We start from the raw sequence: 17,130 nt of genomic DNA on the forward strand, positions 1-17,130 counted from the left end.
CCCCTACTGCCATCTACCTTACCAGCATTTTAAGAAAAGATAAAGTCCTTAGCACTCCTTTCCCTCACGAGCTTGGGGAAATTACTTTTTTTTTCCCCTTATAACTACCAAAAACAATGAGCCAGTATGGTCACTGACCATATTGACTAATGAATTTGAAGAGCTGTAGTCCTACAAAAGTACCTTACTTACATTCTGGTATTACTGTGGGCAGGTGAACCTATCACTTCCTACCATCCTATAACTTTTGTGATAGGAATCACTTTATAATTGTGTTAAATGTAATTGCTCCCTAAAACATGGGGGGTTGGATCATGTATTATATTTTAAAGTACTACAATATTAGCTAAGTGCTGCTTAAGTGAAGGAGTGTTCTTGTAATGTTACAGTGCTCTTTTTTCTTCTTCTTTTTTTTGGAAGAAGAATCAACCCTTTCCAGTAACTGACATTGTAGCAACGTGATTTTTTCTCTGATTAAACATTTCCACTTTACACTTTGAATCATTTTTTAAAGTAATAAAATGATGCTTGATTGAAATAGTGATATGGTATTATAGTGCTAGAACTAATTTAAGAAGTAAAAGAGGGAAACTATTTTGCGTAAGTTTTCTTCAAATGAAAACTTTCAATCTACACTTACAGCCAAAAGTTTGTTTTTGACATTTCATGCATGATAATTGACAGTTGTGTTTAATTGAAAATGCATTTTGAGTTCAGTAAATGTTTTTTTTTTTAATGTTTAGAATTTCTCTTTTTCTTAATGGCTGCTTGTGTGAACCTTCACCTTTTTATCCCCCAGAAGGTATGTCATATCCAGAGAAAAATACAATTATCTCCAGTAATATAGGAAATCAGTTGCAATTCTCCTAGTTGATTACAGTGTAAGACTTGTAGAAGAGTGCTTTATTAACTTTAGGGCACCATCTGTCTGGAAGAAGCCTAAAGACCTATGCATTACCACCAAATAAATGTGCTATAGAATTACAGTCATAGAAAGAGACTTTTTTTCTCTGCTTCCGGCTTCATAGAGGGTTTCATATTAAGTCACATCCACCTTTACGCAGTAAGCAGAAATTCAGAAGTGATCAATAGTAAGGCTGTTGTGAAATGGCTATTGTCATGCCTTTTACTTCTTTTTTTCTTTGTCCATGTGTGCATATACTTGTTTGCATGCTTCTGAGGGCATTTTATAACATAATTATCATCAAAGAAAAGACTCTCTACATGTGAGGCACCATTAGAAGATCTTAGTGCAGAGGGATTGGAACTGACCTCTATAAATAGCACATTATCTGTACAGTTGGTCCTTCTTATACATGGATTTTTTTATACATGGATTTAAGCATTCACAGTTTGAAAATGTTAAAAAAAAAGTATAAATTTCAAATATCAAAACTTGATTTTCTATTTTTTATAAGGGACACCATTTTGTTATGTCATTATATTTAGCGGGATTTGAGCATCCACGGATTTTGTTATCCACGGGGGATCTTGGAACCAAACCCCAGCATATAACAAGGTCCACTGTACTTCTTAATTTCTGTCAGAAGAGAATTGTGTATTAGTATTTAAATCTCACAATAGAATTTATGTTTAAAATAAGAAAAATCCAACCCTGATATTGAGCTGGATCCTGACTTAGTCCTCCTTAGAATTAATGGATTGATACCAATAAGATGAGTGTTGTTGTTCTTGTTGTGTGCCTTCAAGTCATTTCCGACTTATGGCGACCCTAAGGTGAACCTAGCATGGGGTTTTCTTGACAGGTTTCTTCAGAGTGAGTTTGCCATTGTGTGAGAGAGTGTTACTTGCCCAGGGTCACCCAGTGGGTTTACATGGCTGACCTGGGATTCAAACCCTGGTCTCTAGAGTCATAGTCCAACATGCAAACCACTACACCATTCTGACTCACAAGGTGACTATAGCATGCTTAGAGGAGATTGACTGAAACCCATGGCACTTAACTAAGTCATGAAGGTGAGTATATTGTGACTTAATTAAGTGCCGCGGGCGTCAGTCAATCTCATTTAAACATGCTAACATGCTAACTCACAATCCAAGCCCTTGAAAAGATAAAATGGCATTTTCTTTAATCTGTTCAGGGCATTGAACTCCTGCCCCCAAACCTCACCTGTTATCTTGTCTACTTTGAAGCAAAGGAGGGGGCTTTTAAATTTTCAAGACCTTGATTAAAAGAAAATGTAGATATAAGTGTGTCTATTTCAGCCACTGTTCTTCAAGCTGGGTTACTTTTCTGTTAGGCTCAAGTTTATCTTCAGCACAGGCCTTTTGCACTTTTCAGCATGTAACTCCTCTGCAAAAATTAATGAGTTGAATTCATACTCAACAATCTCAAATATTATTCTTTGGCCCCAGATTCTTTGGGAGGTTCCTTGCTTGTGCATTTAACTGACTGCCAAGTGGTGTGAGTGTTAAACAGCCACTTGTTTGCTTTCTTGCTTTCAATGAGCAACTGAATAAATGAATACCTGATTCTCTCTAGGCCCATGGTAGGAAGAATTATTTGATTGCTGATCCCTGCAGGAGGTTTGGCAGCTGATGAAACCTCCTTAACACTGTTAGATATCCAGATTGCACTTCTTTCAAGCCATAAAAACTGAACTAGCTGTGTAATTATTCCTTTGGAAAACTGCTGGAAGTACATAGCTGTCCTTCTGCCCATTTTACTGGTGTCCACAAGTTATTTTGCCAGGTTTCCAAAGTAATTTTTCCAAGATGGATATAGTATCAAGCAATAAAAGGTTGCTATGTGCTGTCTTTTAAGAAAGAAACATGGATTTGTTTCCTTAAAGGAAATTTATTTACCTCCTAGGAAAATAAAAACATAAGAAATGTCACAAAATATATTTTGGTTGGTTGTAATAAACATTTTCTCCACTGAAGGTTTTGGATTTATTCTTAACTAATTAGCCTACACAGCTGTTTTTGTAATTTATTATACTTTTGAATGGCAATATATGGTTCTTGGGAAGGCATTTCAAGGGCCACTTCAAGGGATATATCAGATATCCCCCTATGATTGGAGAGAGTGTTTTGATTACAAATTTTAAAAACTTCACTATGTTTTTGTTGTCATTTTTAAGTTTCTAATAACTCTGCGGAGTAAATTAGCCAAACACCAATTTAAACAAGTTTAAAAGGAGAAGGGATTGTAGGTTAGTACTGTCACACATCAGAAGCTTTTAATGAACTGCAAGGACTTTGTTGTATATCTTTTCCTGCACATACACTTGTGAGATGTCTGAGTTGTCTGTAAGAGATTTTCCACTTGATCCAGACTCTTCTCATGAGTATAGGAGCTCTAATCTTTGTATGGACCATTGGTATCCTCCGGCATCTCATTAAGTACAATGTGTTGTCCCTGTTTTGTTATTCAGTTTGCTTGGGATTGTGGTAGTTCTGAGTACCCATGTATGCACATCCAGAGTTTTGAGTCAGAAGCAGAGACATTAAAACTGGTATACAATGAGCAAGCTTCTTAAATGAATGAGTGCTGGCACATGGGAGATCCAGGAGCAAACTCTCATTTTTGACCTATGTTTTTGAGTCATAGGCTTCAAAGCAGTTTCATGCATTAAATGTAACACATCTGTTACTGTTTTATGGTAAGAATGACTCATATAACTAGTAATCTTGATACTACTATATTTAATTTTGAGTGACTTATACTATGAAGTGAAATACTGTAAGCCCACACTTACTATCTCAATTTAAAAGGTCCCCTCACCATTCATATCTGCTGTTATCAATAGAACGAGGTTGCAAAAGATCTTTTTTTTTTCTACTATGCTTTATTGCACTAACTGTAAACCCATGATGGATGCATGCTTTGGCTCATTTTTGTACTGTACTTATGTTTTAGTAATTAATTACAATAAACAAAGAAGAGTACCAAACGTAATCCTATCTTAAGCCACATAGTCAAATCCTGCTTGTAAATGTACATAGAATGGCTGAGCTGAATTTACAAAGAATTTTAATAGTATATTGAAATCTAACTATGATCTTCTCTTATGTTCTGTGCTTTATAAAAAGTTGTTGAAAAGAGTGTGTACCAGAACAGTCAGACTTTTGAATATTTTTGTTGAATATTTCTGCTACATGTTCTACAATGAGATTAAATGCAAAAATGGCATAGATTAATGAAATGATACTTATGAGACTTTGTTTGCATGTGGTGTACATAATGGGTCCTTGTTTTCCACTGGGGTTTGGCTCTGTGGATAACAGAATCTGTGGATGCTCAAGTCCCATTAAATATAATGGTGTCCCTTATATAAAATGGAAAATCAAGGTTTGTTATTTGGAATTTATAAATATTTTGAATATTTTCAATCGGTGGATGCTTGAATCCGTGGATAAAAAATATGTGGGTAAGGAGGGCTGACTGTACATATAAAAACTACCACTTGTTAATACAAATGTATTTAGTCTCCGATATTTTACTAGTTGTTGTTGTTCTGGGATAATTACCACCATCAAACTTGATCATAGTAAGTTTCAGCTTTCTTCCCCCCCTCTTTCTTTCTTTCTTTCTTTCTTTTAACCATGCCCTTGCAAAACTGATGGCAGTATCTCCAAAGCTATGTGGAATTTGTGAGCTTTTCAAGATAACTTTTCTAAGTAATTTTCTCTGAGCTTTCAGTAGCTTTTTCAAACATGTTCTTGCACATATAGAGTAGCTAATTTGGTTTTCATTCCTCTCATCTGTGAGTAATTCCTCCTTGTGAGGCCACCAATGCCCCCCCCCCCAGGTATAATAGTGCCAAGTGTGCTTCCCCCTAGTTTCTGTGGCTTAGAGAAAGCCACCGTACCCCCCCTCCCCTGCAAAATAACCCCGAGAATTCAAATGTGGGTTATTCTGCCAACCTCCAGTCCTTCTTAAACCCTGTAGTTACTGGTTCCCCAAGCCACATTCCCCTTTGCCCTTCAACTCCAAACCACAACAAACAGGAAGAAGGCAAGTGATCTCTTTCCTCTCCATTCTCCCACAGCTCAAATTTTGCAAACCCCAGCTCAGAATGCTGAGCTTCAGGGACATGAATATTACGTGCCTGCTCTATGGTCCCACACTAGGAATACCCCTCTGACTGTTTTTCCCAGCTCTATTTTACATCCAGTTAAATGCCCCAAACTCTTGCCTTCCAGCCTGTGCCTCTTCAATATCTACCAACACACAGCTGCTCATACATACCTAGTCCCTCTCTTCTCCCTTTAAGTCTTCTGCCCTAAATAACAGTGGTGCTAAAATTGTCAGTGTTTTGCTGGGGCATTTTACATATTCTCTTTCTCGTCCTTTCTTGTCTTTGTTCTAAGTAACCAGATTAGGCTATCTAGAATTAGAGCTGGCTTCAGCAGTGGAAGGGACTGCTGAGATGGAGCATTAGTTTTGAAAGTTAATATAATTATTCAGTGTAGACTTCCCCAACCTGGGGTCTTCCAGATGTTTTGTCCTACACCATGATTTATCCTGCTTTCCACAGTGAACCCAAGGCAAGAATAGTAAAAGGGAAGGGAGTTCAGGATGGATGGAAGTTTCTCAAAAGGGAGATTCTGAAGGCACAGTTCCACACAATTCCAATGAGGAAGAAAAATGGGAGATGTCTCAAGAAACCAGGATGGATGACTAAAGAACTTTCAGCTGAGCTAAGTTTTAAACGGAACATGTATAAGAAATGGCAAATGTTGTCCCCATCTTCAAAAGGGAAAAAAAGAGGGTCCCAACAATTACGGCCCAGTTAGTCTGACATCAGTACCAGGGAAGATTCTAAAGCAGCTCATTAAACAGAGGTCTTTGCATATTTAAAAAGGAATGCCGTAATCACAAAAAGTAAACATGGGTTTCTGAGAAACAAGTCATGCCAGACTAATCTGATCTCCTTTTTTTTTTAAATAAAATTACCAGTTTGATAGAAGAGAGAAATGCTGTGGCTGTAGCATATCTTTATTTCAGTAAGGCCTTTGACAAAATCCCCCATGAGATTCTTTCAAACAAGCTAGTAAAATGTAGGCTAGACAATGCAACTGTTAGATAGATTTGTAGTTGGTTGACCAGCCGAACCCAAAGAGAGCTCAGCAATGGCTCCTCTTCATCTTGGAGAGAATTGACCAGTGGGATACCACAGGGTCTGTACTGGGCCCAGTGCTGTTCAAAATCTTTGTCAATGACTGGGATGAAGGAATAGGGGACATGTTTATCAGATTTGCAGACAACACCAAATTAGGAGGAGTGGCTAAAAACCCAGAGGAGAGGATCAAAGTTCAAAATGACCTTGATAGATTAGAAACTTGGGCCAAAACTAACAAAATAAATTTCAACATGGAGAAATGTAGGATACTGCACTTAGGCAGAAAAAATGAAATACATAGATATAGGATGGGGACACTTGGCTTAATAAGACTACATGTGAAAAGGATCTAGGAGCATTGTAGACCACAAGTTGAACATGAGTCAATGTTGTGATGTGGTTGTTTAAAAAGCCATTGTGATTCTATACTGCATCAATAGAAGTATAGTGTCTAGATCAAGGGAAGTAATAGTGTCACTCTGTTCTGCTTTGGTCACGCCTCACCTGGAATGCTGTGTCCAGCTCTGGACATCACAATTCAAATAGGATGTTGACAAGTTCTAGTGTGTCCAAAGGAGTGTGGCCACAATGGTGAAGGGTCTGGATACCATGCCCCGAGGAGCTACTTAGGGGTGCTAGGTATGTTTAGAGAAGAGAGGGTTCAGAGGTGATATGATAACCTTGTTTAAATATTTGAACAGGTGTTATATTGAAAATGGAGCAAGCTTGTTTTCTGCTACTCTAGAGAATGGGACCCAGAGTAATGGATTCAAACTACAGGAAAAGAGATTCCTGCTCAACATTAGGAGGAACCTCCTGACAGTAAGAGTTGGTTAACAGTGGAACACACTCCCGCAGAAAGTGGTGGAGTCTCCTTCTTTGGAGTTTTTTAAACAGAGGCTGGATGGCCATCTGTCAGGGGTGTTTGATTGTGAGTTCCTGCATGGCAGGGGGTTGGACCTTCTGATCTCTTCCAACTCTAATTCTATGATTCTAGGTTAAGATCTTGAAAAATCTTTCACAACTAGATTCAACTGTCATCAGCTTTGGTGAGAAAAAGATGCAATCCCATGTGGACATACAAGTGATATAGTGAGATTTACTGTAAAATAAACTTGCCTAGGATCAGATTGTATAGTACCCTTAGAAGACAGAAATAATATGCCCTCTTTTCAAGACAATGGTTTTATGTAGGGAGTAATGTTTCTCTTGTTGCCTTGGTAGAGCCTGATCATATTTCTTTTTTTAAAAAAAAAAGCTGGGGTATTTCATATTTGGGGTTGTTCAGAACTGCATTGAAAATACAATGAGCTTTCTTCCTACTCTATTTGGAACGGTTGTGGACTTAGATGATGACTCATCCAGGGCTTTTTTTCTCTATTTTTTCTTTTTGCCTTGAGGCTTTCCAGGAATTTGAGTAAGTGTAGGCAGACTGCCAATGGATACTGGCTGCTTAGACACTCCAAAATGTTCCATGTATGCCAGCTAACAAAGATACCAAAGTCCCAGTTGTAGCTTTCCTTGTTCTGTTTACCCCCGTACCCTAAGCAAATGTGCATTCATTAAGATGGAGAAGGGCAGTAATGTAATCACAGAAAATATAATAATTATTTCTATGGTACTCATTCTGTTTAAATGGGATTGAATGCTAGATTAATGAATAGACAAAGAAAATTGGAAGGAACCAACATTCTAACTAATGTATGCATACCAAATAACAGTTAATAAATCATTAAGTACACCAGAGGAACAGGAATGTAGTTCCACAACAGCAAATGAATTTTGTGTTCTGTGTTTCTTACTCCTATATATAATTGCCTTGGGTTCTCACACCAGTTTGGAAGATCTTCAGTAGTGATAAACTATCATTTCACATTTTCAGATTACACCAAATTAGGAGGAATGGCTAAAAACCCAGAGAAGAGAATTAAAATTCAAAATGACCTTGATAGATTAGAAACCTGGGCCAAAACTAACAAAATAAATTTCAATATGGAGATACTGCACTTAGGCCGAAAAAATAAAATACATAGATATAGAATGGAGGATACATGGCTTAACAAGACTACATGTGAAAGGGATCTAGGGGTCCTAGCAGACCACAAGTTGAACATGATATTTCATATTGTGGGTCTGGTGACAAGAACCTGCGCAGGGTGCAGGGAGCCAAGAAACACACCAATAGTTGGAAGAAAAAAGATCAAACCCTTTATTTATTAATTAATTTATTTTTGCTGCTGCTACTGCTGCTGCTGCTGAAATAGTTTTGGCATGGCGCAGCGTCCATTGTCAAGCAACCCATCTGTCATTTAATATATCACATCCCTTCTGGTGGGAGGAAACCCACAGTTGAAGATTCCTTACACAGCCAGAGTGTAGTTACCTTGGCACTTGGGAGTGAGATTGGTCCTCCATCCCCTGAGCTGTCTATCCCTGGTTGCCTGCACCCACAAGGTCTCCTAGGAAAGTCCAGGAGCTTTTAGGCCCCATTTCCCCGCAAATTTGATCTTGCCACTTGGCACATCACCAAATTGTGAGAAAATTAGAGAAACATCTAATCAAAGACTTAATGCTCAGAAGATAACAAAAAGTATAGGAAAACCATTAAAGCCACACTTCAAGAGATGCTTTCGGGGAAGTGGATTTGTCCCCCAGGGGTACACTAGAGGGAATCTTTCAGCTGCAATGTCTAGCATGTTGAAAGTCCTGACTCCCCTGGATGCTCACTGATTGCCACCCAGAAGCCTGTGAAAAAGCCTGTGGGCTTCTGGGAAGAAGATGAGCGAGTTCAGGAGGAAGATGGCCACTATCTTGGCATACTGCATCCCACAGATGGGCTTTGCTGCTAAGTCGGGTGCCCTGTCTTCTTGAACGGAAAAAAAAAAGCCAGTTGCTTAGAAATGCACAGCAATCCACAGATTGCTATTTATATGTTTACAGGGCTTAATTTTTTCCTATTATGTTCAGTCACTGTCTGCTGTAGAAAATTAATGATGAATTCAAGTATAGACAATAAATGATCTAAGCACAAGAACAGTAATGAAAGAAAACAGTGAAAATAATTTCTTTGTTAAATGAAAGTAAGCAGTGAAGAAGAATGTAGGTATGGTGTCCATTGCTGCTCCTCTAAAAGAGGTTTTTCGCCCCAAGGCCCAACCCAGTGTAAACACACACATATACTTCCCACACACATACATTACAGTATGCCAGGGGTAGGCAACCTGCGGCCCGGCGAGGCCTTGGGACCGGCCCCAGCCTGGTCCTGCCGCTGATTGCCGCCGATTGCCGCTGGGGCCTTTGGCATCTTGCGCGAGGGGCATGGTGGGGCAATTGTCTATAGAAGCCTCAGAAACATGCATTTATCTTAACATTTTTTAAAAAATTAGCAAAATCCTCTATTTTTTATTTAAAAAGTGCCCTCCATTTGAAAATGTCATCCTACATTTGTCCCTGTTTATTTATTTATTTATTTATTTAATTGTTTTAAAAATTATTTAATTATTTATTTTTTGGCTTCGGCCCCCCCAGTTGTCTGAGGGACAGCAACCCGGCCCCTGGCTCAAAAGGGTTGCCTACCCCTGCAGTATGCTCTCACACTCCAGCTTTCTACACTGAAACTGCTGTTTACCTGCCATTGCTATCATTTCCTGATGGCAAACAGCAATCTTGAAAACCAGGGAAGAGTGCCCCTATCCATCAGCAGTGTAGCTGGGCTCCAGAAAAATCAGAAGGGTGTGTGTCTGCTAGCTTTAGAGCAGAGGAGGGACAGGGAACAGCTGGTGATCACATATATTCTTGTGATAACTGTAAATCAATATTCTGATACAGATTTTTAACAGTTCTATCCTGAAAACACAAGATAACATTCCTGCAGAAATCCTCCAGGAATTTCTTCCTTCAGAATCTTTGACTTCTGCCACTTTGGTCTCGTGTGGATCCATTGACTAGCTTGAGTGTGTGGTACCAAGTTTATAGTGATCACTGAAAGACGTTGTAGGTTTAAGGGTACATCTTAACATAACTAAAATGCACTGTGTATAATCTCTAGCCTCTAGAATCATAGAATCATAGAGTTGGAAGAGACTGCAAGGGCCATCCAGTCCAACCCCCTGCCATGCAGGAACTCTCAATCAAAGCATCCCCAACAGATGGCCATCCAGCCTCTGCTTAAAGACCTCTAAGGAAGGAGACGCCACTACACTCCGAGGGAGTGTGTTCCACTGTCAAACAGCCCTTACTGTCAGGAAGTTCTTCCTAATGTTGAGGTGGAATCTCTTTTCTTGTAGCTTGCATCCATTGTTCCGGGTCCTAGTCTCTGGAACAGCAGAAAACAAGTCAGCCCCTTCCTCAATATGACATCCCTTCAAGTATTTAAACAGGGCTATCATATCCCTCTGTGGTTTAAGAACATGATTAGGCTAGGATGCTAAGACACTGAAGAGACACTGTTGCTAGTCAATAAGGGCTAGATGAGTCTATTTCTCAGCCAGAGTGAAATGCATGGGTTGTACTGTTGTAATGGAGAAAACGCATTGCACTGAGACAAGGACGTTAATCTATTGTGCCGTCTTTACATAGCTATGATAAGAAGATAGGGTCAGACTATGAGAAAGTGATATACAAGTCACAGTACCTGGTTACAAAAGGCTGTTTTAAAAAAATCTAAACTGGAGGCATTTCATGACTGTCAGTGTTATCATGGCATTTGAATACAGAGTGCCCTTCCAAATTGCCTCCTCTCTTTCTTTTCATTTCTTGAAGAGACTAGACCTCAGATTATTCATATCTGTATGCCACCTAAGGTCTACCAGTAGACTTATAAAAACAATTGGCTTCTATTTCATTTGTTTCAATTACAAAATAGTCATGGAATCATATTGCATTATATGCCAAGAATCTTAGGCTAAGGATAGAAAATCTATGCTGGTTTACAGTTTATTAACAGTGATTCAACAAAAGTAGTTCAGCATTTTATTTTAGCTGAATATTTAAAAAAAAAATTAAAACAACAACAACAACACATCAGTGCAAGACTTGAATGTAGTGGTCTTGTTAATATTGAAACCTCAAATACAAATAAAGGGAAATTAACTTTACCACTTCAGCTGTTGGTTGTTTTTTTAAAAAAAAAATTAAAGTCCAACTCAGCAGGCAGTAGTACAATACAGTACTAGATTTCCCATGCTTACTAAAATAAACTTTTTCAGAGCAGAACAGCAGCTTGCTAAAGTAAGCAAGGAACTGCCTGAAAATACATGGTCCAAGATTTATTTTTAGTTTGTTTCTTCAGCTATCTTGGTCTGTTATTCTGTTCCATTCTTGTAACCTTTCTCTATCCTTAACTGTTTGTCTGCCTCCAGTTCACATTTTTTGATTCCTAGTGACTTCTCATAATAAACTTCTGCAGTTGTCCTTACAGTGGTGTGAGTGGGTATTACTTATTCCTTTCTGTGATGCCAAAGACTTAATATTCCTTGTATATCACAGATTGACGGTAAGACATTTGGCAACAGCAGATAAATGGCAGGGTTGGTTTGAGTTGTCCATCACAGTGTAAAAATCTGAGTGGTACTGCGGCAGATGGTTTGGACTGGGGACCCTGTTTGCCCACAAGGCCACTTAGAATTACATAGTGTTGTGTGTCTTTTAGAGGTCATAAAGCATGGAATGAATGAGTCATGTACTGGCAACTAATGAGAAAGGTAAGGCAAGTGCAGCATGTAGTCCTTTAATACTATAAATATCAGAGGTGTGTGTGTGTGTGTGTGTGTGTGTGTGTGTGTGTATTCCCTCCCTGGAATTGTGACTAGAAGGGATGGGTTTGGTTTTGAAGTTGGATTACTCAAGTTATGTGGAATACACCTCCTCAAATATTTTTTACTGTTAAGTTGAAGCAATAAATTCTACTCAGAAAAATAGATACAGAGTTGAAGGAGTGGTGCACTGGTTATTTTTCAATCCTGTCATTTTTCTATTTGTACTACTGTCAACTATGCTTATCCTGCTTAGGTTAATACCATGCTCTACTGTTTAAATTAACAGGGATTTTCAGAAAGATCAAGTTTCAGGTATGGGCATTCCATGGATATCCTATCCTTGACTAAATCCTCGGAACTGATACTCTTTGACCAGAAAGTAAAAGGAGATTGAATTTTTTGCAGTTCACACTAGTATTAATCAGTAATTAATATTCTGAAAAACTCATTATATATATATATATATATATATATATATATATATATATATATATATTAATGAATCTGCTTGTACTTTAGAGCAGGAGTGGGCAACTAGTGCCTACTTCAGGACACCCACTGCATTTCCCATCCATATGTTAGAATCCCACAGTCCACACTTAAGGAGGTGGCCCAGCAGCTCCTTCTGGGTTGTCAAAAGTGAAGAGGAAAGAGAGGAAGGCATCTAATGAAAGAATCATGCCCCCCAGAGTCCTATAGGGATGATTTCCCTTTTTTGGGGGGGGGGAAGGGATAGCGGAAGTTCCTAAGTCCACACAAAGGGCCTTTCTGGGTTGCATGTGAGCTGCACAATTCCCACTCCGGTTTTAGAGGTTAACCCAGGTAGAACTACTTTTGTTTTGCCAAAGTTGCAATAAGTGTCCAACAGCATTAATATCTATTTCTTTTCTTCTTGGCAGTGTTCAAGCTATAAGGAGAGAGGGGAGTTTGATTAAAAATCATAAGTTCTTTATTTCCTTATTTTTTGTTTAAGATTGTGCTGTAGTAGCTCTGAAAACAAAACTTTAAAGAAGAGAGTCCCCTCTGTCACCCCATATTTCTAGCACTGCTCCTTGTGTCTATGGAACACCTTGTTTTACTATATGTTCTTGGGGTACTCTCGCTGACCCATATTACTATAGTTTGCCTGTATTCACATAGGCATGAAAAGGTATTTATGTCAACACACAAAGAGAGCCAGTCTTTCTCTGCCATCCCACTCTTGAAATCTGCTACAGTAGGGAGCGCAGAACCATCCTGTAAGGGCGGATGCCAGGAGAAGTACGAACATTCAGATCTGAATTTTGCAGCTGCTGTTTAGCTCTGTTCCCATCCTAATTTATAACACGGTTCTCCTCCTCCCTCCACCCCCCCCCCAAGTCTATTAAACCTATTTCCTTATACAGAGCAGCTTCCAGTCATTTGTAAATGCTCTTCTCCTACACAGGGAGCAAATCATACAGCAGCTGCAGCTCACAATTCATTGGTTTCTAAGGAACAAGGGAACATGATATGATTGGAGCAACACATGGGGTTATCATAATATGTAATTTTAACCATACAGGTAAAGTTTAACCTGAATGAGCAGCTATAGATTGCAGGAATCAGAAAATAAATCCTGTATGGCTTCTTCTCCAGTGTATAGACAACCCCACAAAAACGAAAGAAAGGAAAGGAGAGAAGGGGGTGGGAGATTTCAGCACCTGTAATATCTCCTGACTGATAGAGAGCTGGTTTTGACTTTATACTCTTGAGCTATATATTTTTGATAGGAACAAGTCTCCACTTTTGCTACTGACACACAGGTTGGCTTGCATGTCTTCCAGTTTGACTCTAAGAGTTTCTAAAATTGAGTTCCACAATAGAAAGAAGATTTGGAAGTAAATGTACTAAATTAAATGGAATCTGTTTTTGGACTTGGTTCCATGCACAACTTGACACAGGATGATTCACTTTTTGTGCCATCTTACTCCGTAATGAACCTAACTGCTCCTGCAAATTAATACGCCTTAAGTGGGAAAGAGATAGGACTTTACAACTGCAGCAAAGTGAGCATGCACAGCAGTCAAAACAAAGTTCAGCTATCAAACAGGATGATAGACTACTGATTCAAATGTCACTCCATTGAGGTAGGGTCATTCACAACCTGCAAATCCTAGAAGAATTTGTAATGGGAGCTGGGGTATGTAGGGGGGAAAACATGGCAACTTGCACAATAAACTCAAGGAAAAGTGTGGGCTGGTAATATTTTGTGCCATTCTGAATCTTTCTTAGCATTTGAGAGAGCATGTGTTTTATTTATTGTGCTGATCCATCATTACTGCTGTTCAGTATTCCCATCCATATCCCTATCTAGTCTTTTGATTCAGTATGAGGTTGTGCCAAACTACCTTAAATCTACCGGTGCTTAGTGTTATGCCACCAAAAGATAGGAGTGTTGATGCTACACTGAGTGTATCCTCCAAAAGTACCCCTCATGACTTATACAGATAATACTGCAATCAAAAACTAAAGATGTATACTTTGTTGAGAAGCATTTGTTAATTTCCTGTGAGTATAAATGTAGAAAGCACAAATGACAACCTGCTATTATACGTCATTACTTGGAAGTAAGCCCTACTGCACTGAAGGATGCACACAAATTCTCATTCATGTGTGTGTAGGGGGGTTCCTTGTTGTGGTATAACTATAAACATAATAATTGAACAAAATAGTTAAATAAAAGAAATGTTTCTGACTTTAGAGTACTTTTCATTTTGAGCCCCCTCTCTTACTGCTAGTAGTTTGATTTCTTCTTCTCTCTCTTTTCCTCCTTTCTTTCTCTCTCTTTCTGTCTCATTCCAGAGATGCGTGCCGAGGTTTGTGCTCACAGGGAGATGATTCCTCATGAAGTCTCTGGATCCCCTTCAGGAATCAAATGTGACTTTCCACTTAGCAGACTGAAATCAGAGCCAGCCAGGCAGTGAAGCCACAGAAGTGAAAGGCTGGGGCTGGTGAAAAATGAAATCCAACCAGGAGAGAAGCAATGAAAGCCTGCCACCTAAGAAGCGAGAGATCCCTGCCACCAGCCTGCCTTCTGAGGTGAAGCCATTAGTTCTGGCCAGTGAAAACCATCGTGCAGATAACTTAACATGGCTCTCAAGTACAACCAGCAGTCAGAGCAGCATGAGTGGGCGGAACAGGTCTGGAGGGACCTCGGTGGAGCCTGGATCACAGCAGGGAATAGGTTTACACAAATCACTATCTACAGGAATGGATTATTCCCCACCTAGTGCTCCTAGGTCTGTTCCAGCCACTGCAACACTTCCCACCGTGTACTCATCTGCACTTTCGCAGGCAGGGACACCTGTTTCCCCAGTGCAGTACACACATCTGCAGCACACTTTCCAGTTTGTTGGGCCCCCATACAGTGGACCATATGCCGGACTCATCCCTTCCCCACTGATTTCCCCAACAGCTAGTTCTGCAACCAGCACAGCAGCCTCTGCCACTGCTGTTGCAACCACTCCATCCCAGCGTTCCCAGCTGGAGGCATATTCCACTTTGCTGGCCAGCATGAGCAACCTAAGCCAGCAAGGACACAAGGTTGAGCCGCATCTAGTCAGGACACCTGGATTGATCACAGCAGGGTCTCCTCCACCTACCCAGCAAAACCAATATGTCCACATTTCCAGCTCTCAGAGTGCTGTCCGAAATGTGTCTCCTCCAACCATCCCAGTCCATCTGCATCCCCACCATACCGTGATCCCTCATGCATTTACTCTTGGTCCCTCTTCCCAGGTGGTAGTGCAATACACGGATTCTGGTGGCCATTTTGTCACCAGGGAGTCCTCTAAGAAGTCTGAGAGCAGCAGGCTGCAGGCTATGCAAGCAAAAGAAATCCTGAATGGGGAAATAGAGAAGGGTAGACGATATGGCCTCTCACCATCCTCAGAAGTGAACCTTGTCAAATCAGGCAATAAACCATCTCCTCATCATTATGAGGCCAGACACGTGGTTGTCCATTCGAGTCCTGCTGATTATATTACACGGGATTCCTCCAGTGTCCGGTCCTCTGTTATGGTCGTCCCTAACAGCAACACAACTACTGCAGACATGGAGGTCCAGCAGGCCACCAACAGAGAAACACCTCCTTTGGTCCTCAATGAAAAGGGAAGCTTGCATTTAGGAAAAACAGCTCACCGCTCCTATGCTTTATCTCCACAACAGACTATGGGTCATGAAGGGGTGAAAGCAGTTGCCACTTTATCCCCTCACACAGTCATTCAGACCACCCAGAGCGCCTCAGAGCATCTCCCTGTTGGATTGCCTGCTGCGGCCTTTTATGCTGGGACTCAGCCACCGGTCATTGGCTACCTAAGCAGTCAGCAGCAAGCCTTTGGTTATCCTGGAAGTCTACCACAGCACCTAGTGATTCCTGGCACCCAGCCCCTCTTAATACCAGTAGGCAATGCAGATATTGACTCATCAGGGGTACCGCCTGCTATGGCTACATCATCTCCGCAGCTGGCAGCAGTGCCTCACACGTTTGTCACAACCACCATTCCAAAAAGTGAGCATTTCAATGTCGAGTCACTTGCAAGTCAGTCAGCTTACCAGGCAGCAGTAGTGCAGGCCCAAATCCACCTTCCCTTGGTCCAGCCAGTACCTTCTTCGGCAACAGCTCCTCCAACACTGCCTCCTTACTTCATGAAAGGGTCTATCATTCAGTTGGCCAACGGGGAGCTGAAGAAAGTAGAAGATTTAAAAACTGAAGACTTTATACAGAGTGCAGAAATTAGCAGTGACCTGAAAATAGACTCCAGCACCGTGGAAAGGATCGATGATAGCCATAACCCAGGCATTGCCATGATACAGTTTGCAGTTGGAGAGCACCGGGCACAGGTAATCAATATGAGAACCTGGGTTGAATCTGGGTGGGGAGTGAGTGTTTCTAGTCAAGTAGGCATAATATCCTTGGTTGCAGTTTTGGTTCTTGTGGGAATATAGAATGGCTAAAAGGTGATTTGATGACTGTCACAGTGAAGGGATTAGCCCAAAAATATTGGATCAAAGTTAAAGAGATTGGCCCAGTAACAGAAGAATCTTAGGGTGCATCCACACTTTAGAAATAATGCAGTTTGGCACCACTTTAACTGCCATGGCTCCATCCTACAGAATCCTGGGGTTTGTAGTTTTCTGAGTCACCAGCACTCTTTGGTAGAGAAGGTTAAAGACCTTGTAAAATTACAGATCCCAAGATTCCATAGGATGGAGTTGCAACACTTACAAGTGATGTCAAACTGCATTATTTCTACAGTGTAGCT

The 17,130-nt window shown here is 40.3% G+C and overlaps 1 protein-coding gene across 8 annotated transcripts in view; it reads left to right on the forward strand.

The window, feature by feature from the left end:
- ATXN1 (ataxin 1) overlaps positions 1-17,130 on the forward strand; it is a 295,239-nt gene that overhangs the window by 241,630 nt on the left and 36,479 nt on the right. For all 8 annotated transcript variants that reach the window (XM_042465297.1, XM_042465290.1, XM_042465292.1 and 5 more), the window contains one exon: positions 14,669-16,708. In XM_042465297.1, the coding sequence (XP_042321231.1) occupies positions 14,825-16,708 (1,884 nt within the window). In that variant the 5' untranslated portion in view covers positions 14,669-14,824. The remainder of the gene's footprint in view (positions 1-14,668; positions 16,709-17,130) is intronic.

The sequence above is a fragment of the Sceloporus undulatus genome, chromosome 4, assembly GCF_019175285.1.
Source record: "Sceloporus undulatus isolate JIND9_A2432 ecotype Alabama chromosome 4, SceUnd_v1.1, whole genome shotgun sequence".
Taxonomy (NCBI): domain Eukaryota; kingdom Metazoa; phylum Chordata; class Lepidosauria; order Squamata; family Phrynosomatidae; genus Sceloporus; species Sceloporus undulatus.